Genomic DNA, 26,600 nt, shown 5'->3' with positions numbered 1-26,600 from the left:
GGCACCCACCCCCTCAGCTGCTATAAGCACTGGCTGCCAACTCACAGCTGCCCCCTTCTCCAGAGAACTGCCTTGGCTCCTCCCAATCAGACCTAGTAACTGACATGACGTCACAAGAGGCCATCCCCTGGTCCCAAGGTAGGACCTACTCTGTTCTGTAACTCATGCTCCAGAGCTCCTGGGGGGGGATCAGCCTGCAGTGACTTCCAATCGAAACCCCCAAATCTCACCTCCTTCCTTCCCCTGCCCTTTCCTGCTTCCCCACACCCTGTGTCCCAAGGGCACCTGAATCCCCATCTCAGGCTCCTCCCAGTGAACCCAACTTAAGACACGACTCCGAGCAGAGAAGCACTGCATAAAGGTACATAATTTGTAGAACACAGAAACCACATTGATGTGCTTTTCAATGTATCACTCCTCCACAAACAATATGGGGTGTACAGAAACAAATTTAAGGAACAGACGGAAGAATAAAAGGGAAACAGACTTCACCAAACCCAAATTCAAAGCCTTGGAAATGAACTCTACTAGTCGATGAGCAACAAGGCAGCAACTGCCCATTTAAAGAATCACTTTCAAGCCTGCCGAACTACTGCTTTAACCCACAGCCTTGAAAAAGGTGAGGAGCCATTAGCTGTCTCTTGCCACCCTCTGGGACTGTGAGGGTGTATGTCTGACTACATTCACAAATGCTGACCATATTAAATAGGGCTTCTGTGGCATCAGCTCCACCACCAGTTTGAGCTGCTGTTTCCTCAGCATCCTCAATATCCTGCCGGGATGCATTCACCTACATCATAACAAAGAAAAAAAAAAAAGAATAAAAACATATAAAATACAACCACAGTATTCAGCAACTGGAAATTCACCTAATGTACATGTTCTAAAGATATCCACACTAGTGCCCTATACAGCACTGTAACTCAATACACAATTATGGCACAAACCTATAAATGAAACTCAGTCATGAAAGAATTGACAAGATTGTAAATCAAGCACCCTGTACTACATATTTTCATAAAAATCAATACAAACTGTGCTATGTTGGTCTATATCAGATAGCTTCAAAATTTAACATTTATCCCAACATTTACTAGGCACAAGGCACATGCATGGTATATAAGAGCATAAGATCAATCAACAGAAAATTTCTAGATAACTTGTTTAACATACCACTCAAATATGCCTTTTAACATGTCTATATACATGACGTTCTTCCTAAATGTACTCTAAAATGTTCCATAAGCATACATCAGAGAAGGACTTTATGAAGATTATAGATGCAGGTGACCAGAGAGGTTTAACTCCAGGTGAACAATGCGCCAGCCCACCCAACCTCTGGTCTTTCCTAGAACTCCCTCCCCACTACAGGATCAGCATGCTTCCCATCGAGCCCTATCTCGTTAGTCCACAAACCTCCTCTCCCCAACCCTGAAACATGCCTCTCACCCCTGCTTCATCCTCTCTCTACACCGCAAACCCTCACCGGGTCTCTAGCAGCCCCGCTTCCTAACTAACTAGCCACGCTCTCTGCAGCAACAAACTGCCTCCGAAACACCACACCCAAGGACTCTGCTTTCCTCAACCTCCTGAAGAAGGCCAGCAACGTCTCACGCTGCTGAGAGAAGCCAATCCTCCCTGGGTGTCCAGACTCTCGCTTTCCCTCCCACTTGCCAGTCTAACTCTCTCTCTCTCCTGTCGGGTCTGCTCAGTCCTCAACCTGCAGCTTCAATTCTCCACCCAGTTCCCTCACCCACACCTCAACCCATCCAAAGAGGAACTCGTCATCCTGCAACTTCCTCCTGACGTTTTTTAATACTGTTATGGCAACACCAGGCTTTCATTCCACAGGGAGCTACCTTTGAAGGATTCCTTTCCCTTACCTCCCCACTCCTCTACTTCCAATCCAATCAAGGCCCTTTCTTCCACGTGTCACCAGAATCCACCACTTTCTCATTCCCTCTGCAACTTATTTATTGCAGGTCACTTCCTCGGAATGTCTTCCCAACTTCTGACTACAACAGGTTTTCTAGCTCATAATTCATGTGTTCCATCCACAGCATTTACCACAATACTTTTCCACTTACATGACCCTCTAATTAATGCCTTGTTCCCCAACCACGAGAGATAGGACTGTCTATAAACACACCAATGTTCAAAGGAAATGTTTAAGAAATGTTCAATGAATGAAAGGTGGAACTGCAGATTCTTTTCTATTGTTGCTACTATTGTTTCAATTATTATAACAAATACTATAACATAATATTTGGGAAAAGAAAATTGAAGAGAAAACAGATTATCCAATACTTACGTCCAACTTGAGTAGCTTTTCAACAACAAGCTCTAGAATTTCATGCCTCAAGGTCGGAAAATACACACTAATCCTGAGTAAGTTATGAATATAACATTCCTAAAACATAAAAAGATAGAAAAAAAGATTATCAAGCAACACAGGAACTACACTGTTTATATACACACTATCAGCGTAATTGTGATTTATATACTCCTACAGTACTTTTAAAACAGGTTTGTTGATACACAATTCACCCACTTTAAGTGTACAATTCAATAGTTCTCAACTATTCAGAGTTGTGCAACCATCACCCTAATCAATTTCAGAACATTTTTATCACCCTAAAAAAAAACCTTGTATCTTCCAGTAATGTACCTCCTCCCAGCCCTAAGTAACCACTGGTCTACTTTCTTTCTCTATGAATTTGCCTAGCATAGCTATTTCACATAAGGAGAATATTACAACATGTGGTGTTTCAGCATAATGTTTTCAAACTTCATTCATGTTGTAGCAAGTAAACCATGTTTATTGTTGACTGATATTCCAATATGCAGGCATAGCACATTCCATTTATTCATAAGCTGCTAAACAGTTGGCTTCCATATTTTGGCTACTACGAGTAAAGCTGCTTTGAACATTTGTGCCAAAGTTTTTAGGGGGACGCATATTTTTATTTCCCTTGGGAGCAGTGGAAATGCTGGTTCATATGGCAATTCTACCTTTTATGAGGAACTGTAAGGCTGTTTTCCAAAGCAGCTGTACCATTTACCATTTACATCCCCACTAGAGCGTGGGGGGTTCTGGTTTCTCCACATCTTTGCCAACACTTGTTATTATCTATCGTTTTGAGTACAGCCATCCTAGTAGGTAAGAAGCAGTATCTCGTTGTGGTTTTGACTTGCATTCTCCTAATGACTAAAAATGTTTAGTTTTTCGTGTGCTCCTAAGCCATTTGTATGTCTATTGTGGAGAAATACCCATTCAGACTCTTTGTACATTTTTAAATTAGGTTCAATAAGAGTTCTTTAAATATTCTAGATACAAGTCCTTTATCCAATATATGATTTGCAAATATTTTTCCATTATTTAAGTTGTCTTTTCATTTTCTTGAAGACTATGAAGCACAAAAGGTTTTAATTTTGATGCAATACAATTTAACTGTTTTTGCTGTGGTTTCTTGTGGTATATCTAGAAATTGTTGTCTAAGATCACAAATATTTTCACCCACATTTTTTCTAACAGTTTTATCCAATTTGAGTTCAATTTTGTATATAATGTGAAGAGAAGTCCTATTTCATTCTTGGCATATGAACATACTCCTGCCCCAGAATCAACTGTTGGAAAGACTATTTATTCTCTTCCCCACTGTCCTACACAACCAATCACTATTGATTGGCTGATCAATGTGATCATTATTGATCACATTGATCTGGCATCCTGTGACTATACTGAACTCATTTATTACCACTAGCATTCTTGTGAATTCCTTAGGATTTTTCTGTATATAAGATCATGTCGTCTGCAAAAAGAGACAGTTTTACTCCTCCTTTCCAATGTGGGCGCCTTTTTCTTTCTCTTGCCTAACTGCCCTGGCTGGAAGCTCTAGAGAAATACTGACCAGGAGTGGCAAAAGCGGACACCCTTGTTTTGCTCCTTATTGTGGGGAAGCCTTCAGTCTTTCACTACTGAGGGTAAAGACAAGTTTTGAATTTTTCATAGATTTTTTTCATAGATGCCCTTCATCAGGCTGAGGAAGTTCTCTTCTGTTTTTGTCACAAAATGGTTTTGGCGTTTTTCATCTACTAAGATGATCATGTGGTATTTACCATTTATTCTACTGATACAGCCTATTATGCTACTTGCTTTGGGAGTATTAAATCAACTTTGCATTCCTAGGATAGATTTCAGTGCATAATTCTTTTTTGTATGTTGTTAGGCTCAGTTTCCCAGTATTTTGTTGAGAATTTTAGCATCTATGTTCATAAGAGATACAGAATTTGTAACATTCCAGTTGAAGCACACTCTCACAAATATCAACAAAAGTTATTAACTCTTTAATACCTGTAATACATTATTTAGGAAAAAATATTCTGTATTTAGAAGGAAACCACTGTTATTGAACTCTACACAGATGATCTAAATATTATGCAAAAAACTTCCAAGACTTCATTAACAGAAGGCTCTGCCTTCAAATAAGGCATGTTTACAACTAGTAATAAATGAACTATTATCTTCCAGCAATTCCTACCTGTGTTAACATTAAGTTCTATCTAGATATTTCTGAAGTGGACTCTGCCCTTGACACGCACACAGGAATAAGAGAAAAGGCACTGAGAATCCTCAGTCAGTGGCTTGCTAAGAAAGGAATGAGTCAAATTCTTAGTCTTGAGTTTAAAATTCAGCAGACAAAACTTTGAAGAAAAAGACCCAAATTCACCTAAAACTAAACCACACAACTTTTCCATTATTTCCCCCATGAAAAGATTTCTTACCAATGTTCTCTCTGATTTTCGAACAAATGGAAATTTTTCCACCAGTATTGGCATAAGAAACCATGGTGTGCTATTTAAAAAAAAAAAAAAAATTTCAATAAATCCATGATAAGGAGACTTTCTCAGAAGGTAACATTCCCATTCTAAGAGCAAATATGGATACAAGAGGCAAAAGGCGACTCCTACCTCAAGCAACTGGAAGTGAAAACACCTCAGAGAAAATCTGTAACAACTTAGGGAAAAATAAGCTTCTGCTGAGTTTGATATCATCACGATATTAAAGGAGGATTCTTTTTTTTCTACAAAGGTTTTAACAAAGAGCTTCAGTTTAAAATCTAAACACTTCCCACTACACGTGTTATTTTTAAAAGGAGAAAAAATTACCAACTTGGACTTTTTAAAGTTAGCTTATGTGCTAAACTTACTGGGGGAATTTGAAGTTCACCCCTCTGAAAGAAACCTACATATAGAGCGAATTTTTATTCGTAAGACAAGACACAAACACACAGGCGGTTCTCACTGAAAAATTTTGGCTATTTTGTCTGTTGAAGTTAAAAGCAAAAGTCCAACCACCATAAAAAGCTGGAGAGTAGACTTGGCATACAGGTTTTGAAAAATAATTGAAGACAATGAATAGAGAACTGAAATGCCATTTTTTCTAAACTGTGATATGACAGCAATGAGATACAAAAACATGCTGCATACAATTTGAGGTTTGATGCTGTGGAGATTTTATAATTTTCTAACTGATCATAATTTTCTTGAGACTTAAACACCACAGTACAAAAAAGTAACTGAAGTATACTCACGATGGGACATATCTTGCTATTATCTGTAAGGCTCTGTGACAGGTGTCAAAATTTGCAGGAAGATCTACAAGTGAAAAGGGAGAGCATGAGCATTAAGATAAAACTGAAAACTGAAAAATTACCTACTTAAGGCTAAAATCCCCTGATGACCAAAACTGAATCATCTGTCAGTTAAATAATCACATGTCAGCAAAATAATAATCCCAAGACTTTTCTCCATGATTATCAATGAAGACTGTAAATAATGCCAGTAACTGCAACTGATTGCATAGTAATCAGTTAAATATAACTGAGATTCTTTTTGTTAGATATATAACAAAAAGACTCCATCAAAGGTTGCCCTTTGTTACCATCTATCTGTGAGACTAAGTCCTGGAGGAACAAGGATACTCAGACACAAGAGGTGGCCTCTGTTTAATCCTCTTTGTACTTACTCTCATCTTCATCATCAGAATCCGAAACATCTACGTCACCTTCTTTAATAACCACTCGGGCTTTTGAGGAAAAAAGAAAATATGTTATACTTCTAACATTGATCTAAACAAGCAACAGCTACATAAAAAAAGCAATTTTTCTGTTGTCCAAACTTAAGACAATAAAATTTACAATGTGGGCATGAAGTTTAAGCAGCTAAAAATCCCTGAATTCCAAGACTTCACCAGAAGCTAAAGGGAATTAAATCCATAAAAATCACAGCAACAAATAAATCCAGACACTTCCATGGAGATCATTATAGGGAACAGACAAGTACCAGAACTACTGCTGCTCCAGTAAGTATCCTGGCCTCTTCCATGGTGGCATAATCTCCAAAATACAGTGGGAAGGCAGCCTTTTTAACAGAGATATTTTTAAAAAGAAAACTTGAAGCAAGCAAAGAGCAATGACTTACGAGGTACAAAATGAGAAGCAATCATGCTGAGACATGGTCTAAGGAAGACAGTTTGTGCTGATACAAGATTACCAAGGAAGGATAAATACTCCTCCACCACTGTCTGACTTCTGTTCAACCACTTCAATCTCTAGAGATGGGAGGGAAAGACAAAAGAAACATTTTACTGATACAATATATCCTATTTTCAATATATACAATATATACTATTTTCAACAGATACTATTTTCAAAGTACTGAATTACATATAAGTCATTGAAATAAATGGTGAACTTACCAACAGAATATTAATAAGCTGCTCAAAGTCTTTCGTCAAGTACATGATGGAAGAACGGAATTCAAGCAGCCAGTTAATGATCTGGTCATCCTTAAGTTAAAAAAAGAAAAGTACTTTCAAAATCACAAGTCCTCTAAAATAACAGAGAAATGATATTACCTGGCATTGGTCATCTATCAGCAATATTTAAATTAGGAGGGGAAAAGTCACAAACTTGGACTTAAGCCAAAATTGGGATGAAGATTTCTTAGTTTGTATCAAAATACAAAAAGATGTTACAATAAATTTTCCTTTTTTCTAAAAACAAAGAAGAAGAAGTAATATAGTAATTGATATCAGGGAAAGGAATCAAGTGCAATGTTTAATTCTAATCATTTTTGCTGGCCCGAGAAAAGTGAGAACACCTCAAATGGTAAATGTTGACACCTGGAACTTTTTTAAAGTGAATTCTAACAGATCAAATAGTCTAAGGCCACAAAGACCAATAGGTACCTCTACTTCCTCTATCCTCATGATGACCTGCAAGCATGTGGATAATATTCAGTCTAAGCTGATTAACCAGAGTCATCAATAAATGTAACTTTTTTTTAACCCAACTTGCAAATGGGTCTAAAGGAATCAAAATGTGTTCTATATAAATGATGGTTCCACTACTCCATTAAATATTTTTCAGACAATAAAATTACTATTCATAATACTTTCCATGACACAGGAAAACCTGCTAAGTTCAAAAAAGAGGCCATGTAGAGAATAAGGTATCAGTGATACTTAATAGATATTGCTTGTATTCAAGCATATATACAACACACATGTGCAAGAAAAAATTAAAGCCCCTAATTCTGGGGAACTTCCTGGCGGTCCAGACTTTGCTTTCACTGCCAAGGGAGCAGGTTCACTCCCTGGCTAGGGAACTAAGATCCCACAAGCTGCACAGTATGGCCAAAAAAAAAAAGCCCCTAGTTTTTTAAAGAAAATGATTGATGATGATATTCAGTAGGGGAAAAGAGAAATAAAGAAACAAAGATAATACAGTGTTGCACCTTTAGCAACAGACTACAGACAGACAGTGTTGAACCCCCAGTGATAAACTATTAACAGACAGGACTGGACCTACAGCCATAGACTACTTATAGGGAGCACATACCACGCGCCAGGCACAGTGCTTAACACCATACGTATATATGTGCTGCTGCTGCTAAGTCGCTTCAGTCGTGTCCGACTCTGTGCGACCCCATGGACTGCAGCCCACCAGGCTCCTCCGTCCATGGGATTCTCCAGGTAAGAACACTGGAGTGGGTTGCCATTTCCTCCTCCAATGCATGAAAGTGAAAAGTCAAAGTGAAGTCGCTCAGTCGTGTCCGACTCTTAGCAACCCTATGGACTGCAGCCTACCAGGCTCCTCCATCCATGGGATTTTCCAGGCAAGAGTACTGGAGTGGGGTGCCATTGCCTTCTCCAACATCTATTTATACACCTTTCCCTAATCCTAAAAATGCTGCAAAGGGATTACTGTTATTCTCATTTTATAGATGAAAAAACTGAGGCTAAGAAAGATTAATTTGCCCACCGCACCAGTAAAAAGGACTTCCCTGGTGGCTCAGACAGTAAAGTATCTGCCTACAATGCAGGAGACCTGGGTTCAATCCCTGGGTCAGGAAGATCTCCTGGAGAAGGAAAAGGCAACCCACTCCAGTATTGTTGCCTGTAAAATCCCATGGATGGAGGAGCCTGTAGGCTACAGTCCATGGGGTCACAGAATTGAACACGACTGAGCGACTTCACTTTCACTTTCACCAGTAAAACACTAGGTTCAAACCCATCTGCCTAGATCGATGCCCCGCCCACTTTCACACAGTGCCTTGCCCCACAGAGTGGAGCTCCCCATCTTCCACTCAACCAGTGAGAGCTTCCTATGCATTATCTATATGACAAACCTCCATGACACTATTTGCCGATGAAACCCTAACTAACCTGGCAGGAAAATAAAGTCACAACTCATTTGCACTACAGTAACTTCATAATATCCACACTCATTAAGGATAACAAGACTTAAGCAGAGAGGCCAAGCTAAGTTACACACAAAGTTAGCTCTGCTGCTAAGTCGCTTCGGTCGTGTCCGACTCTGCGTGACCCCATAGACGGCAGCCCACCAGGCTCCCCCGTCCCTGGGATTCTCCAGGCAAGAACACTGGAGTGGGTTGCCATTTCCTTCTCCAATGCATGAAAGTGAAAAGGGAAAGTGAAGTCGCTCAGTCGTGTCCGACTCTTAGCGACCCCATAGACTGCAGCCTACCAGGCTCCTCCATCCATGGGATTTTCCAGGCAAGAGTACCGGAGTGGGGTGCCACTGCCTTCTCCAAAGTTAGCTCTAGTCTGTCACTTTTCCACTAAAACGAGTGCAACAAAATCATAAGGACATTTAATGCTCCAGTTTTCAAGTAAACCAGTCAGAGACTATGGTACTGAACAATCACTAGAAACAAATTATTTCAACACTCCTCTGAACTAACATAAACATAACTGATGTGATTCTTGGGTCTGTAAAAATCCCCTGGAGATGTGCTGATATGAAATACAGTAGAACACAAAGAATGTGCAGCCGGGGAAGCAGGCACAGGTCAGAGAAAGCTTTAAAGACGAAGCGATGCTTCCACTGTCTTTAAACAGACTGAGTACTCTCAAGGGCTCTACACTTTACAAAGGTGAAAGCATGTCTTCAGAAAACCAAGAGCAGTTTAGTCTGGCTGGAGTATACTGTGAGCAAGCAAGCCAACAGATCAATCTGGAGAACAAAGAGGGACCAGACATATCACTGAAGTCCCTGTAAGCCAGATTTCTAGTTAGAGATCTGCTTGTAGGGTGGGGCATGGTCTGAATGAAGGCACAATCATGTGCTTAGACAAAATCTGGGAAAGTTCATTAGTGAAGATGACATTTCAGTTGGGTCTCAAAGAATAGTTTTATAATTACAGTAATAATAATAATAAACATTAATATAAGACTAAGTGCAAGGCACTATTCTAAGACTTTTAACATTCCATGAGATAGGGAGAACTACCATTGGTTCATAGCTGGGGACACCTAGGCACTGAAAGGCAGTAATTCGCCCTCAATCACAAAGCCAGTAAGAGAGGGAGGTGATGTAACCAGAGCCCATGCTCAAACAGGCAGCAAGCAAAGTGGATCCGAGAATCTCTCACAGCCAGAAAGAAAAAGCATATGCAAAGCCGTAAAGTGGCAAATTCAAGAAACAGAGTATCTAGCGAGACTGAACAGTCTAAGTCTGCTGCAGGCCATGCTAAGGGGCTGGTCCTCTATTCCTCGGTGGGCATGAAGAGGGCAACGGCATTTTTAGAATGTGCTTTAGCGATGACTCAAATGCACTGTTAAGGATATAAGGGGTGGAGGGGACGTGTACGTGAGACAGACAAGCAATAAATCATTTAGGCACATAAAGCCTGTAGAGTGGATTTGAAAGAGAGAAAATGCTAAATCCAGGGCACCCGTAACACCTGTGGGTTTGCAGTTAAGAAACAAGTCTGCACAACACTGTAATTCAATTATACTTTGATAAAAAAATAAGTGATATTAAAATTAAAAAAGAAAGAACAAAGTCTGAAGCCCACAAGAGCAATTTGATCTATAAATGCAAATAATTCTATTATGAGGACACAGATAAATCCCAAAACCACGAGAACTTAGGGGAATCACACAGGAAGAATCTGTAAAGTGAGGACGGGGTAAGTTAGGAAATCCAATCAATACCAAATTTCTGAAGAACCTGTCAAGAGAGTGATGAGAGATAAGCAGTAAGAAGACAGGAAGATCAAAGAAACTGAAGGAAAGGTTTTAAGAAATGGGCAGTCAACTGTACAAATTGCTACAAGAAATTATTATGGGGCTGAAAGAGGAAGTCCATGAAATCAGAATGTAGGAAATCATCAGTAACCTTTGTCACAGTATATACAGCAGTGGACTTCACAGTGGATTTAAACACGAATGAGAAAGTGCAGACTGTCAACATGAACAATTATAAAGTCCTCTGAGTCAGAGACTGCTCTCATTGAATCCTTGAAAGACCTCTACGCTTAAAGAACTTATTTCTCTGGTTTTACAAGGAGGGAAACAGAGGCAAAGAGGTTAAAGAATGTGCCCAAGATCACACATTGGGAAACAATGGAGCTGGGATTCTATCCCAGGCAATCTGACCACCAATGCCCACAGTAACAGACTATTCTTCCCATAACTGGGCAGTCAAGGAAGAAAGGGAATAACATTTACATGATGGGTACAAATCTCCAACCATTTCCAAAAACGCGGAAACAGAGTAGCAGGTTGAAATACAAGTCATCGTTTGTTGGTTTCATTTTGTTGTTTAGCACTGGAGAGTTGCCTGCAGCACAGAAGACAGGTTCTAAAAAGGCAAATTAAAGCAGGGTTTCCCAGCCCCAGGACTGCTGGGATTTGGGCCCAGATGGTTCAGTGTCGTGAAGGGCTGCTGTGTGTGACGTACGGCTTTCAGCAGCACCCCTACCACCCACGCACTGGGTGGCAGTACCGCTGTTCCCTTCCATTCATCACTGAATCCCCTCAGGGGTGAAAGTGCCCCTGGTTGAGAACCGTTAAAGCAGGATCACAAAGTAAGTTCTAGAGAATGGAACAGGACAACAAGTGCAAATTAACATCTCGACAAAGTGGTAACAACTTTGCTAATAATCAGACACAAAATTAGTTACCTTTATCTCTGGATCTGACAGCTGGTTCTTCAACAGCTCAAAGTCATTTGTTTCCCCCTTAAGAAGAAGGGGAAAAAATGAATTTTTGCTTGCTTGGGTTTTCCTTTTAAAGACCAACAGCAGGACTTTAAACCATTACAAAAAGAAACCTGTACCACTGACATCTCAGTTCTGGGGTGTTCTGGTACACTTGTGTACACCTGTGCACTGACATCTGACCATGACAGTACCCATGCATACATATGGGTATAAATGCAGGTCACACATGAAAGTACACAGCACATTCTCCCACCATCCCTGAGACACAGGAGAATCGCTTCTAAACTAACATGGAAACAAAGCCCCAAAATATCCCCATTAATAGAGCTGGTTTATTATCCCAAAGCAATGCTTATGTAACTACTTAAGAAATAAAATGCTCTGATCTAATAGGTTTTTTTTAATTATACCACTTGCTAAAGATTTTAAAGGACAGTAGGTAAATAAAGCATCTGAAGGTATAAAACCGCAGAAAAGGGGTTACTATTCTAATTGTGAGCGGACAGCACCATGCTATTGTTAAACTGAGTTGACTTCAATATTGATGTCTAAAATCCATCTTGTCTACTGGTCTTTAGTATAATAGCTGTAATTGTATTCTGACCACCAAAAATCAAACCTCAATACATCAATTATATTTCAATAAATCTGAGGGAAAAACCCACCAAACCTCACAGTATCCCCTCTTACCTTTTTGTACTTTAGTAACACTTCTGTCACAGTTCCACCAAACCGAACAGTTTTTCTTGGGGGAGAACTGAAGAAATCATTCTCTAATGCAAGCATGTCTGAAAGCCTACAGAACCAAAGATATCAAGCCACTAAGTGCATGACAAGCAACAATAAAATTTATAAAATCCAACATCATTCGGTGAGACCACTGCTAAAGCCCCCTAACTGGCCTCCCTCCTCCCACTTGAATCCCCCATTAATGCATTCTTCATTCAGTGATCTAAAAATCTTTCAAAAACTAAACACAGGCTTCCCTGGTGGTCCAGCGGTTAAGAATCTGCCTGCCAATACAGGGGACACAGATTTGATTCCTGGTCTGGGAAGATCCCACATGTCGAGGGGCAATTAAATAAGCCACCACAACTACTGACGCCTGGGCATCCCAGAGCCTGTGTTCTGCAACGAGAGAAGCCACTGCAACGAGAAGCCTGCACGCCACAACAAAAGCAGCCCCTGACTGCTGCAACTAGAGAAAGCTCACAGCAACCCAGTATTTTTTTTTTTTTTTAACTTAAAAAAAGACAGATCATGCTACTCTTCTGCTTAAATTCTCCAAAGGTTTCCTACTTCTCTTAAAATAAAAAAAACCTAAACTCCTTATAGACTTCAAGGTCCTACATTAATCTAGCCCCTACCTATCCTTTTCATCTCACTTCCAACCCTTACATACTGCAACCAGAGTCCTTTCTGCTATTCAAGTTCACCAATCAGATTCCCATATAACTTACTATTCCCTCTGTCAGAAACACTCATTCTCCAGATGTATACATGGTTGGACCCTTGTCTTCTTTAAAGTTGAAGCTTAATTGTGAGAGAGGCCTTCCACATCAGAAATATTAAGTACCTATCCTCTCCCTCTTCCCTACCATCACCCTATTTTATTTCTTCACAGTAGTTACCACTATCTGAAATTATCGCTGACTTACTGTCTTTCCCTCCTCAGACTTTAAACTCGGTTGAGAGCATGGACCTTGTCTCTTTTGATATACTGTCACCAACTCTAACATCCAAAGTAGGTACTTTAAAAAACATATATATGATATTATGCCAAGAGTTCCACAAAGTTTGTTTCTTTTAAACAGGTCAGTGAAAAAAACATAGCATCTTGCTAAAGACTCTCATGGAAGGAAAGTTATGACCAACCTAGACAGCATATTCAAAAGCAGAGACATTACTTTGCCAACAAAGGTCCATCTAGTCAAGGCTGTGGTTTCTTCAGTAGTCATGTATAGATGTGAGAGTTGGACTATAAAGAAAGCTGAGCGCCAAAGAATTGATGTTTTTGAACTGTGGTGTTGGAGAAGACTCTTGAGAGTCCCTTGGACTGCAAGGAGATCCAGCCAGACCATCCTAAAGGAAATTAGTCCTGGGTGTTCACTGGAAAGACTGATGTTGAAGCTGAAACTCCAATACTTTGGCCACCTGATGCAAAGAGCTGACTCATCGGAAAAGACCCTGATGCTGGGAAAGATTGAGGGCAGGAGGAGAAGGGGATGACAGAGGATGAGATGGCTGGATGGCATCACCAACTCAATGGACATGGGTTTGGGTGAACTCCGGGAGCTGGTGATGGACAGGGAGGCCTGTGCTGTGGTTCATGGGGTCGCAAAGAGTCGGACACGACTATGCGACTGAATTGAACTGAAAGACTCTCAAAGTTAAACCCCAAAGTGTTTTATGGGAGTTACGGGTTTTAAAAGTTGAGCTAGATATAAAACACTGTTAAGCAAATGTGCGTCAAATAACCTTCAAGCAAACAAAAACTCAAAGACACAATCTGCCATCAGTGGCATCATTTGGTTAATAATCCAAATAGCCCAAGTATCTCTTTTTGAATCCAGTCGAAGAAGGAGGGAATTAGAGTAAAAGAGTATAAGGTAGTAGTACCCAGGCCTGGAAAAATATGAGGGAGCCCAGTGGGGAGAAAAGGGGACTCTGGAACCGAGGAGGTTCCTTTCCCCAGCCCCTCTCCCACCTTTATTACCCATCCAAGGGTCACTGGCTCATTCCTGACGACCTAAAGTGACCCTCTTCTCTCGGCTCCCACCCATTCCATGATCTCTGGCCCAGACCCTTCAGCTCCGCTCTCCTAATCCCGGTCCAGTGCTCTGCTCCCGGACGCACAGAAGGAAGCGTCCTGGATTCTTACCCGGTCCTCGGCGAGCCCAGCGTCTTGACCGCAGAGCCCGAAGCGGCCGCATCTCCGGGAAACCGCGTGTGAAGCAGAGGAGCCGCCATCCCGCCGGACAAACGCGACGACTGCGGCTTATGCCGGAAGTCTTTCTCCTTCTAGGCCCGCCTCCGTTCCGGAAGACACGCGTGAGAGCAACGGGCTTCAGCCAATCAGGAGCCCCACGCGGGGAGAGCGGAGTTACCCCGGTCCAAGCTAGAGCGCCGCTAAGGCGTAATCCCGGCCGTGAATCAGGCCCCTTCTTCCTCTTGGAGGACTTTCCCCGCCAAGCGAAGTGCTGACGGCGGCTGTGGGCTCCGCTGGTGGCTCAGCGGTAAAGAATCCGCCTGCCAATGCAGGAGATTTGGGTCCGATCCCTGAGTCGGGAAGGTCGGACGGAGGAGGGCATGGCTACCCACGCCAGTGTTCTTGCTTGGAGAATCCCATGGACAGAGGAGCCTGGGGGGCTATAGTCCGTGGGGTCGCGAAGAATGCACGGCTGAAGCGACTTAGCCAGTGCACTATACTGAGCCAACTTTGACTCAGAGTTGGACCAACAAAGGTCCGTCTAGTCAAAGCTATGGTTTTTCCAGTAGTCATGTAGGGATGTGAGAGTTGGACTATAAAGAAGGCGAACTGTGGTGTTGCAGAAGACTCTTGGGAGTCCCTTGGACAGCAAGGAGCTCAAACCAGTAAACCCTAAAGGAAATCAGTCCTGAATATTCATTGAAAGTACCGATGCTGAAGCTGAAACTCCAATACTTTGGCCACCTAATGTGAAGAGCGGACTCATTAGAAAAAGACCCTGATGCTGGGAAAGAATGAGGGCAGGAGGAGAAGGGGACGACAGAGGATGAGATGGTTGGATGGTATCACTGACTCAATGGACATATTTTGAGCAAGCTCCGGTAGATGGTGAAAGACAGGGAAGTCTGGCGTGCTGCAGTCCATGGGATCACAAGGAGTCGGACATGAATGAGCGACTGAACAACAACTGTAATGAGACTGGAGAGTTGCCTGGGAGGTGTCTGTCCAGCCCTGAGTTTCCCAGAGAAGGGGCGGGGACACCCGGAGGGGCCAATCAGTGGCTTGGTCTGTCGACTTTTAAGTTCTAGGAGTCAGTCCAGTTCTAGTTCGGTTCAGTCGCTCAGTCCTGTCCGACTCTTTGCGACCCCATGAATTGCAGCTCGCCAGGCCTCTCTGTCCATCACCAACTTCCGGAGTTCACCCAAATCCAGGGCCATTGAGTTGGTGATGCCATCCAGCCATCTCATCCTCTGTCGTCCCCTTCTCCTACTGCCCCCAATCCCTCCCAGCATCAGAGTCTTTTCCAATGAGTCAACTCTTCGCATGACGTGGCCAAAGTACTGGAGTTTCAGCTTCAGCATCATTCCTTCCAAAGAACACCCAGGGCTGATCTCCTTCAGAATGGACTGGTTGGATCTCCTTGCAGTCCAAGGGACTCTCAAGAGTCTTCTCCAACACCACAGTTCAAAACTATCAATTCTTCAGAGCTCAGCTTTCTTCACAGTCCAACTCTCACATCCATACATGACCACTGGAAAAACCATAGCCTTGACTAGATGGACCTTTGTTGGCAAAGTAATGTCTCTGCTTTTGAATATGCTGTCTAGATTGGTCATAACTTTCCTTCCAAGGAGTAAGCGTCTTTTAATTTCATGGCTGCAGTCACCATCTGCAGTGATTTTGGGGCCCAGAAAAATAAAGTCTGACACTATTTCCACTGTTTCCCCATCTATTTCCCATGAAGTGATGGGACCAGATGCCATGATCTTCATTTTCTGAATGTTGAGCTTTAAGCCAACTTTTTCACTCCCCTCTTTCATTTTCATCAAGAGGCTTTTGAGTTCCTCTTCACTTTCTGCCATAAGGGTGGTGTCATCTGCATATCTGAGGTTATTGATATTTCTCCCAGCAATCTTGATTCCAGCTTGTGCTTCCTCCAGCCCAGTGTTTCTCATGATGTACACTGCATATAAGTTATATAAGCAGGGTGACAATATACAGCCTTGATGTGCTCCTTTTCCTATTTGGAACCAGTCTGTTGTTCCATGTCCAGTTCTAACTGTTGCTTCCTGACCTGCATACAGGTTTCTCAAGAGGCAGGTCAGGTGGTCTGGTATTCCCATCTCTTTCAGCCTCCCTCAGTCAAACTGAAGAACCCAAGCCTAGAGGGCTAAGGTACATAGGGTCGAAGAGAATTGGACACAATGCGTTTGGGTGAACTCCGGGAGTTGGTGATGGACAGGGAGGCCTGGTGTGCTGCGATTCATGGGGTCTTGAAGAGTGGGACACGACTGAGCGACTGAACTGACTGACTGAAGCAATTTAGCATGCTGCTGCTGCTTCTGCTAAGTCGCGTCAGTCATGTCCAGCTCTGTGCGACCCCCTAGATGGCAGCCCACCAGGCTCTACCATCCCTGGGATTCTCCAGGCAAGAACACTGGAGATTTAGCATGCAGGCACTCATAAAACAGATAACTAATGAGAACCCTCTGTATAGCATAGAGAATGCTACTCAGTGTTCTGTGGTGACCTAAATGGGAAAGAAATCTGCAAAAGAGTGGGTATATGTATACATATTGCTGATTCCCTTTGCTGTACAATAGAAAATAACACAAAATTGTAAAGCAACTATACTCCAATAAAAATCAATAATAGAAATGAAGAACTGGAAGCCCTGTGATTAATCTAAACCCACAGAAAGATGGGGAGGGTCAGGATTTGAACAAGTCGGCCTGACCCAGAAACCTGCTTCTTCCTACCTACTGGGCTCTTCTCACAAACACCCAAGCTAATCTTACCCTCCTGGAAACGGGGTTGATGACACATCTTATCCAAAAATCTTAGAGCTGTGATAATTCTGGGATTAGAAATCAAAGAGTGAGAGAAGACAGTGTTCAAAAGGCATTAACCCTTAAACTTACAATTTTTAAAGATGTACCAAGTCAGCCAAACCAGCAAAGCAGGAAAGGGTCTTGCAAACATAGGGAACAACAGGTGCCAAGGCAGGGTGGGCAGGAAGGAGGCAGAGGGAAAAGGGGATGAAGGGAGAATTGTTGCAACCTTTGGAAACTGTATAGAACTATATCAAAAGGGCATAAACTAGGTACAGCAACTTTTAAAATATAAAGCATTGTTCTGTTTTGGCCACAGTGTAAAATCAGTTACTGTCCTTCTGCTGCCTCCATATGGGCACACCATTTCTTGCCTCTCTGCTTCCGAGTTCCTGCGGAATGCTGGGCAGAAATCATCCATGTCCCAGGAACCGAGGAAATTGTGTGGTAGCTCACAAAGATGTTCAAGATAGCTGTTTAAGTGGGAATCTCTTCCCCTATACCCACAAAGCAGAGCTAGAAAGAAAAAAAAAAATCACAATTCTTTGCACTCTCAGCCAGTATAAGTTTAACTGTACTGTCAAGGAATTTGACAGTTACTTTATTCCTTCACTTGTAAAAAGTCTGATATGTATTAAAGAATATATGTTAATGTAAGTTATTAAACATAGTAAAGACCTGTGAATGTACAACCAACTTATGAAACAGCCTGTAATATTGATGCTTTCTATGTGCTCCTTCCAGACCCCCACCCTCTGCCTGCTTCCTCTCAAGGTAACCACTATCCTGAGTTCTTAAATGCAATTACCATATATATTCCCAGACAACAAGCATACTATTTATTTTCTCTTGTCTTTCAATGATAAAATTACTTCAAATATTTAGGAGGCTGTGTAAGACTTCTAAATATTGGAGACAGGAAAATGGATTGATAAATCACGGTTGTTGCTGTTTAGTTGCTAAGCTGTGTCCAGCTCTTTATGACCCCATGGGTACGACTGAGCGACTTCACTTTCACTTTTCACTTGCATGCATTGGAGAGGGAAATGGCAACCCACTCCAGTGTTCTTGCTTGGAGAATCCCAGGGACAGAAGAACCTAGTGGGCTGCCGTCTATGGGGTCGCACAGAGTCAGACACAACTGAAGCAACTTAGCAGCAGCAGCAGCAGAGTTGCTCTTGGAGGTATACAAGACACAGTCAAAGAACTTTCCTAAGTAGTTGTGCAACTCCCTGCAATACTTCGTCCATAAGCTTGAACACAGCTTCTTCCTTATTTTCATAAAGCACAGTTAAGACAAGGCTTCTATGTTAAATTTTTTTTCAATAACACCTGAGCACAATACAGGAAAAATCCTAAAACTAAGTGGCATAATCTGTGGGAGTTCTTGGGTCATGCTCCTTCACTGTGGATCCTTTGTTCACTCTGTTTCATGGGCCATCTCAGCGTGACAGGAAAAAAGCCTTCTTTATCCAGCCTTGCCTTCCTCAGACTCTCATGGCTTTTGTCTCCAACTCTTAAAAAAAAAAAAAAAAGTACCAGTACTAATAAAGACCCCTCCTTCTCCAACTGTGACAACAACAGAAAGCAAACAAATAGGAATATGTGCTTGCAAAGATACAACCTCGCCTACAATGTAGTCATCCTTTCGTATCACTGGGTATTATCATTGTTCATAATTGCTCTGAGCTTCTTCACTCTAGAGTGAAATTTTACTTTCGTGTACCCAGATGACCCATTAAACTGTTTTTCAAAAGAGCAGTCTTCCTCTAGAGATGAATTTTACACTCATCCCCAGAGTAGTTCTTTGGGCAAAGCCACAATCGTGGCTTTGTAACAGAAGCTATCTTTAGCTAGTTTAAGCAGAAAAGAAGAATTTGTTCTAAGGTTACAGGATATCTTAAAGCACCAAAAAAGAATTTCTCACTGGCCAAATTTGAGTCAGGAACTTCTCTGGTGGCTCAGTGGTAAAGAATCCACCTGCCAAAGCAGGAGATATGGATATGATCCCTGGGTTGGAAAGATCCCCTGGAGAAGGAAATGGCAACTCACTCCTGTATTCTTGCCAGGGAAATCTCACGCACAGAGGAGTCTGGCAAGCTACAGTCCATAGGGTCGCAAAGAGTAGGACATGACTTAGTGACTAAATAACAACAATAAGCCCTCCTCTAACCCAGTCTAGAGAGATGAGGTCATATGGTACCAAATGGCTTCCAATAAATTTTTGCTGTAGATGAAAGGGTCACTATCAATGCTCCAGAAATGTTTTTCAAATCACTGAATGGCAGGGACGTTCCAAATGAATAATTTCTAAATAGCAAAGCCAATAATAAATATCTGATTTGTTCCTTTCCCCTTTCCAAAGAGTCAACAGTTATTTTGAGTCACTTATCTTTATAAAAACATTCATTAACACAAGATGTCAACTGTATATCTTTCATGTAGTTAATGAATATTAATAATGTATATATATTTACTAATATGTCATAGCCACATAATATGTATGCAATCATAAATATTCATATACTATGTGTATGTAATATAAAATTATATACAATAAAATTAATGTATTTAATATATGATTAAATAATATAAGTATATCCAAAGACCATTAATTTAGAGCTTTCCTTGTCCCAGAGAAATATAAAGCAGTTTCTCAACCTTGGCACTGGTGACATGTTAGACCAGATAATACTTTATGAGAGGAGACTGTCCTGCGCATTGCAGGATGTTTAGCAGTATCTCTGGTCTTCACCCACTAGGTGACAGCAGCATTCCCCTCTGTGCCACTGTGACAAGCAAAGATCTCTGCTGCTGCTGCTAAGTCGCTTTAGTCGTGTCCGACTCTGTGCGACCCCATAGATGGCAGCCCACCAGGCTCCCCCATCCCTGGGATTCTCCAGGCAAGAACACCAGAGTGGGTTGCCTTTTCCTTCTCCAATGCATGAAAGTGAAAAGTGAAAGTGAAGTCGCTCAATCGTGTCCAACTCTTAGTGACCCCATGGACTGCAGCCCACCAGGCTCCTCCGTCCATGGGATTTTCCAGGCAAGAGTACTGGAGTGGGGTGCCATTGCCTTCTCCGGCAAAGATCTCTAGACACTGCCAAATGCCCCAGGGAGACAATAATGCCAAAATTAAGAACCACTGGTATAAATCATGATCTTAATGAACACAACTGTGCTCATTTCACATGCTAGAAAGGTAACACTCAGAATCCTTCAATCTAGGCTTCAACAATACGTGAACCGAAAAATTCCAGATGTTCAAGCTGGATTTAGAAAAGGCGGAGGAGCCAGAGATCAAATTGCTGACATCCGGTGGATTACAGAAAAAGCAGGGGAATTAAAAAAAAAAAAAAAAAAAAAACTACTTCTGCTTCATTTACTATGCTAAAACCTTTGACTGTGTGGATCCCAACAAACTGTGGAAAATTTTGAAACAGATGGGAATACCAGACCACCTTACCTGCATCCTGAGAAACCTGTATGCAGGTCAAGAAGTAACAGTTAGAACCAGACTTGGAACAACTGACTAGTTCCAAATTGGGAAAGGAGTACGTCAAGGCTGTATATTGTCACCTTGCTTATTTAACTTCTATGCAGAGTACATCATGCAAAATGCCAGACTGGGTAAACATAAGCTAGAATCAAGATTGCAGTAGAAATATCAACAACCTCAGATATGCAGATGACACCACACTAACGACAGAAAGCAAAGAGGAACTAAAGAGCCTCTTGATGAAGGCAAAAGAGGAGAGTGAAAAAGCTGGCTTAAAACTCAACATTCAAAAAACTATCTTGGCATCTGGTCCCATGACTTCACGGCAAATAGATGGGTGAAATGTGGAAACAGTGACAGATGTCATTTTCTTGGACTCCAAAATCACTGAAGACGGTGACTGTAGCCACAAAATTAAAAGACACTTGCTCCTTGGAAGTAACTCTGAGAAACCTAGACAGCGTATTAAAAAGCAGAGACACGTTTTGTGAAGAGGCAAAGACTGAGTGATTGCAACTGCGTTGCCAACCTCCAGCAGGAATCGGCTTCTCCACGTAGAACTCGGGGGTAGGAGATTCAGAATCGAATCTCTTCTCCCTTCCCCCTCCTGTGACATTTTTCTTGATCTTCAGCTACGTTTTTCAGCTTTGTGAGGCACCGTATCATCAAAGACAATGGCCAGTAATGTTATCAACAAGATGGATCCTTGCTCCATGAAGTCTCGTGTATTCATTGTGAATCTCAGTACCCTTGTGGTCAAGAAATCCGACCTGGAGGCAATCTTTTCAAAATACAGCAGAATCATGGGTTGCTCTGTTCATAGGGGCTTTGCCTTCATTCAGTGTGTTAATGAGAGAAACGCCCGGGCTGCTGTGGCAGGAGAGGATGGCAGGATGATTGCTGGCCAGGTTTTAGATATTAATCTGGCTGCAGAGCCAAAAGTGAACAGAGGAAAAGCAGGTGTGAAATGATCTGCAGCGCAGATTACGGGTCAGTACCAGAACACCCTTCTCCGTCCCCTCCACTCAGCCCATCTTTTGACTTGGACTGTGACTTTCAACAGGATTATTACGACAGGACGCACAGTTACCTAGCACGTGTTCCTCCTCCTCCTCCTATTGCTCGGGCTGTAGTGCCCTCAGAACGCCAGCAGATATCAGGAAACACCTCATAAAAGGGCAAACATGGCTTCAATTCTAAGAGCAGACAGTAGGGATCTCCCTCTAAGTCTGGAAAGTTGAAAGGAGATGACCTTCAGACCATTAAGAAGGAGTTAACTCAGATAAAACAAAAAGTGGGTTCTTTACTGGAAAGCCTGGGAAATAATTGAAAAGGAACGGAGCACACAAGGAGTGGAGATAAAGAAGGGTAAGTCAGAAGAGGAGCAGAGCGGCAGCTCCCTGAGCAAGATGAGACTAATGAAGATGGAGTCTGAGCCGGGGGTGCAGATGACTCTGCTGAGGAGGGGGACCTACTGGATGATGACGATAGTGAAGATCGGGGGGATGACCAGCTGGAGTTGATCAAGGATGCTGAAACAGAGAGGATAATGGAGACAGCGCCAGTGGCGAGGATGACTCTTCAGCACATAGTGGGGTTTAGAAATCTTGTCCCATTATTTCTTTACCTAGATGCTTGTCTAAGATCAAAATTTTCACCAGATCCTCTCCCCTAGTATCTTCAGCACATGCTCACTGTTCTCCCCACCCTTGTCCTTCCCATGTTCATTAATTCATGTTGCCCATTTTCACTTCCTTTGACCCTCCTAGTAGTTACGTTTAGTCTTTACCCTGTAATTTTTGCTTTAATTTTGATACGTCTTTATGACTTAACAATAAAAAGGATGTATCAACTGTCTCCAGAGAAGGCAATGGCACCCCACTCCAGTACTCTTGCCTGGAAAACCCCATGGACGGAGGAGCCTGGTAGGCTGCAGTCCATGGGATCGCTAAGAGTCGGACACGACTGAGCGACTTCACTTTCACTCTTCACTTTCATGCATTGGAGAAGGAAATGGCAACCCACTCCAGTGTTCTTGCCTGGAGAATCCCAGGGATGGGGAAACCTGGTGGGCTGCTGTCTATGGGATCGCACAGAGTCAGACACGGCTGAAGCGACTTAGCAGCAGCAGCAGTAGCAGCATCAACTGTCTCCAAAATAATCTCTTGCTATAGAGGGAGTACAGTTCTTTCCATTCATACAGTAGCTTCTTCACTAACTACAAAGGCAATCTCATTAGTTGAGCAGAACCTGAGAGCAGCTTTGAGTTAGAGGTATGTGTGTTACACCCCACATAAGAGTGCTATGTGGGGCTGTTCAACACAAATGTAACAATGTACTTTTGTGAATGAGAGTTGGCATGTTAAATGCATCCTCTAGAAAAATAACTAGTGTAATAGTCTTAAGGTTTGTTTTTTAAAGTTGATACTGTGGGTTATTTTTGTGAACAGCCTGATGTTTGGGGCCTTTTTCTTCCCTCAAAATAAACAAGTCCTTATTTAACCAGGAATTTGGAGGGGGAAAAAAAGCAGAAACATCACTTTGCCAACAAAGGTCCATATAGTGAAAGCTATGGTATTTCTAGTAATCAGGTATGGATGTGAGAGTTGAACCATAAAGAAAGCTGAGCACCAAAGAATTGATGCTTTTGAACTGTGGTGTTGGAGAAGGCAATCAAACCAGTCAGTCCTAAAGGAAATCATCCCTGAATATTGGAAGGACTGATGCTGAAGCTGAAGATCCAGTACTTTGACTACCTGATGCAGAGAACTGACTCATTGGAAAAGATCCCGATGCTGGGAAAGATTGAAGGCAGGAGGAGAAGGGGCTGACAGAGGATGAGATGGTTGGATGGCATCACCAACTCAATGGACATCTGTCTGAGCAAACTCAGGGAGATAGTGAAGGACAGGGAAGCCTGGTGTGCTGCAGTCCATGGGGTTGCAAAGAGTCAAACATGACTGAGCAACTGAACAACGAGGTGAACTTTTAGTCCAGTTGAAGACACAAAACATGTATGAAACAACTGGAGGACAAAGAGGTAAAACAATATACAAAATTATATTATAAACAGTCATACAGTTTCCATTTTTGCATTTAATATTCTTTGGAAGATGTGGGCTCCATCCCTGGGCTGGGAAGATCTCCAACCCACTCCAGTTTTTTTGCCTGGAAAATCCCATGGACAGAGATGCCTGGTGGGCTACAGTCCATGGGGTCGCAAAGAGTCAGACATGGCTGAAGCGACTTAGCACACAAGCACAAATCTATTAAGTCCTTTAAAGCAGACAACATGGTACTTGCTGTTGGGTTCTATAAAGTGCATACTTTACATCTGTGAGGCATTCTGGGAAGTTTCCCTAAGAAAGTGATTATTGAATCAAAATTTTAAAAATCACTAAGGGTGAAAGGGTCAACAGGCTATGTGGGGATAGCGCATTTAAACCAAGGAGAAAGGTGTGCAAGACCCCATGGCAAGAGTAGAATAGGGGATATGAGTTAGGATTTGAGTTTAACAGTCCAGGGTTAAGGTAATAGTCCTTTGGAGGAAGGTGGTGGTGGTTGAGAAGAGACTCCATTGAGAAAACAGTCAAAATTGGAATCTTGAAATAAATGAATGATTGGGAATCCTTTTGTAATGCAAACATGTGTTCCTTTCCCTTCTTAATATTCAAATATGTTAGCTTTTTGCAATGCAAGACACAAAGTACAAAAATCTAAGCTGAGTGAATGCTAAATTTCAGAAGTAATGTATTATTTAATAGCAGTTCATCATGATATAGGGCATCCCTTGTGGCTCAGCTGGTATAGAATCCACCTGCAATGCAGGAGACCTGGGTTCGATCCCTGGGTTGGGAAGATTCCCTGGAGAAGGGAAAGGCTACCCACTCCAGTATTCTGGCCTGGAGAATTCCATGGACAGTCCATGGGGTCACAAAGAGTCGGACACGACTGAGCGACTTTCACTTTCACCATAGTATAATACGATAATGGTACTGGAAAATCTTCTCCATACTGTTACTGAACTCAGGTTCACCTGCTCCTTGCTCAAGAATCCGATACCAAGAGACAAGTGTCAGGTAAAAGGAAAGACAGCTTTATCGAGGAGGATGGCAATCTTGGGGAGAAGGCAGACCCATGAACCAAAAAATAATCCCAGAGTTTGCTCAAATCTATGTCCATTGAGTCAATGATGCTACCTAATCATTTCATCCTCTGCCACCCTCTTCTCCTGCCCTCAATCTTCCCCAGTATCAGAGTCTTTTCCAATGAGTCAGCTCTTCACTTCAGGCGGCCAAAGTATTGGAGCGTCAGCATCAGTCCTTCCAATGAATATTCAGGGCTGATTTCCTTTAGGATTAACTGGTTTGATCTCCTTGCAGTCCAAGGGACTCTCAAGAGTCTTTTCTAGCACTGCAATTTGAAAGCATCAGTTCCTCAGTGCTCAGACTTCTTTATGGTCCAACTCTCACACCTGTACATGACTACTGGAAAAACCATAGCTTTGATCATACATACCTTTGTTAACAACTTTAGAGAAACTTTAAAAGGGAAGGGGGACAGAAAAAGGGAAGGTATTGAAAAAGATGCATAGTATCCTGCTAGTCACTTTTTAAAAACGCACAGACTTGTATAAAAATATATACTGGGCTTTGCACAGACTCTCTGGATAGATGTTCCAGACACTAAAAACAATGATTGCTTCTGGGAAAGGGCCATTAAGGACTGGGGAGCAGGGGTGTGGGGTTCAAAAGCTGAAGGAAGATTTACTTTTCGCTGTATAGCTTTTAGTACTATTTCCCTTTTTCTTTGCTAACCATGTTCATGTACTCCATCCTTAAAAAAATTAAAATTTCTGGTAATAAAGTAAAAAGATTCATTGTCCTTTCTGAGCTCAACTTCAAATCTCTGAGATAATGTATTTTTTAAGGAAACTACAACACAGTGAAATAATTATACTGATTTACTAGGAGGAGGACTCATACTCAGGGCGGTCAGATTTTAGTCCAGTCTCTGCCACTAACTAGGTACAGACAGATCACTTACGATTTTCATTTTTTTGTTTGGGGCAGGGAATGGACTAAACAAACTTTGGAATTGTTAAAGTCAACGCTCAATCACTAGTGGCTGATTGGTCAATATATATTTATTAGGTCCAAATTTATTATTGCTTTTAAATATTTATTAGAATGGAAACCACAAAAATGTCCATGAATAGGAAACAACTGAATTTATGATACATCTATTCAATGGAATACTGTGTTCATAAAAAAAAAAAGAAGAAAGCTCTTTGACACCCAAAATGGAAAGATCTCTGAGATACATATTAAGTTTAAAAAAGCCTGTAAAGAAACATCAGAATGTATAAGCACTTTGCGTATATAAATGATATATATACAGTGAATCATTATATATTTGTGCTTGAATGAAAGGATTTATAAGAAATCGGTAACATTTTTTAAATTATGTATTTATTTCTGGATGCACTGTGTTCATGGATGCTGCACTGGCTTTCTCTAGTTGCAGTGCTCAGGCTTCTCACTGCAGTGGTTCCTCTTGTTGCCGAGCTCTGAACCTGGAGAGTGAGGGCTTCAGGAGTTGTGGCACAGGCTTAGTTGCTCTGTGGCATGTGGGATCTTCCTGGACCAGGGATCAAACTCATCTCCCCTGCACTGGCAGGCAGATTCTTAACCACTGGTCCACCTGGGAAGCCCCTAATAACATTTTTGATGTCTATCAGTAACAATGTTCTGAAGGTTGAAGGGAGGCTTTAATATGTGCTATTTTATGCTTTTTGGATTTTGCA

General features: G+C 41.9%; 1 protein-coding gene, 1 non-coding gene and 1 pseudogene across 2 annotated transcripts in view; 2 read left to right on the top strand and 1 right to left on the bottom strand.

The window, feature by feature from the left end:
• The window catches only part of RRN3 (RRN3 homolog, RNA polymerase I transcription factor), a 28,063-nt gene extending 13,558 nt beyond the window's left edge, over positions 1 to 14,505 (bottom strand). The window contains exons 1-10 of the mRNA NM_001192432.3: positions 14,417 to 14,505; positions 12,226 to 12,331; positions 11,497 to 11,553; positions 6,761 to 6,850; positions 6,484 to 6,613; positions 6,029 to 6,088; positions 5,595 to 5,658; positions 4,786 to 4,855; positions 2,312 to 2,410; positions 698 to 790 (exon numbers count right to left, since the gene is read on the bottom strand). Coding sequence (NP_001179361.2) covers positions 698 to 790; positions 2,312 to 2,410; positions 4,786 to 4,855; positions 5,595 to 5,658; positions 6,029 to 6,088; positions 6,484 to 6,613; positions 6,761 to 6,850; positions 11,497 to 11,553; positions 12,226 to 12,331; positions 14,417 to 14,505 — 858 coding nt within the window. The remainder of the gene's footprint in view (positions 1 to 697; positions 791 to 2,311; positions 2,411 to 4,785; positions 4,856 to 5,594; positions 5,659 to 6,028; positions 6,089 to 6,483; positions 6,614 to 6,760; positions 6,851 to 11,496; positions 11,554 to 12,225; positions 12,332 to 14,416) is intronic.
• Positions 2,981 to 3,062, top strand: MIR562 (microRNA mir-562). Its single transcript, NR_031333.1, has one exon. It is a non-coding gene; the product is annotated as a microRNA mir-562 (primary transcript).
• Positions 14,506 to 20,650: 6,145 nt separating the features above from the next.
• Positions 20,651 to 22,882, top strand: LOC784713 (heterogeneous nuclear ribonucleoprotein C-like; annotated as a pseudogene).
• The last annotated feature ends 3,718 nt before the right edge of the window (positions 22,883 to 26,600 follow it).

Source organism: Bos taurus, chromosome 25 (genome assembly GCF_002263795.3).
Source record: "Bos taurus isolate L1 Dominette 01449 registration number 42190680 breed Hereford chromosome 25, ARS-UCD2.0, whole genome shotgun sequence".
Taxonomy (NCBI): Eukaryota; Metazoa; Chordata; class Mammalia; order Artiodactyla; family Bovidae; genus Bos; species Bos taurus.
The sequence above is the reverse complement of the archived record's forward strand: the minus strand, read 5'-3'. Positions and strand labels throughout refer to the sequence as shown.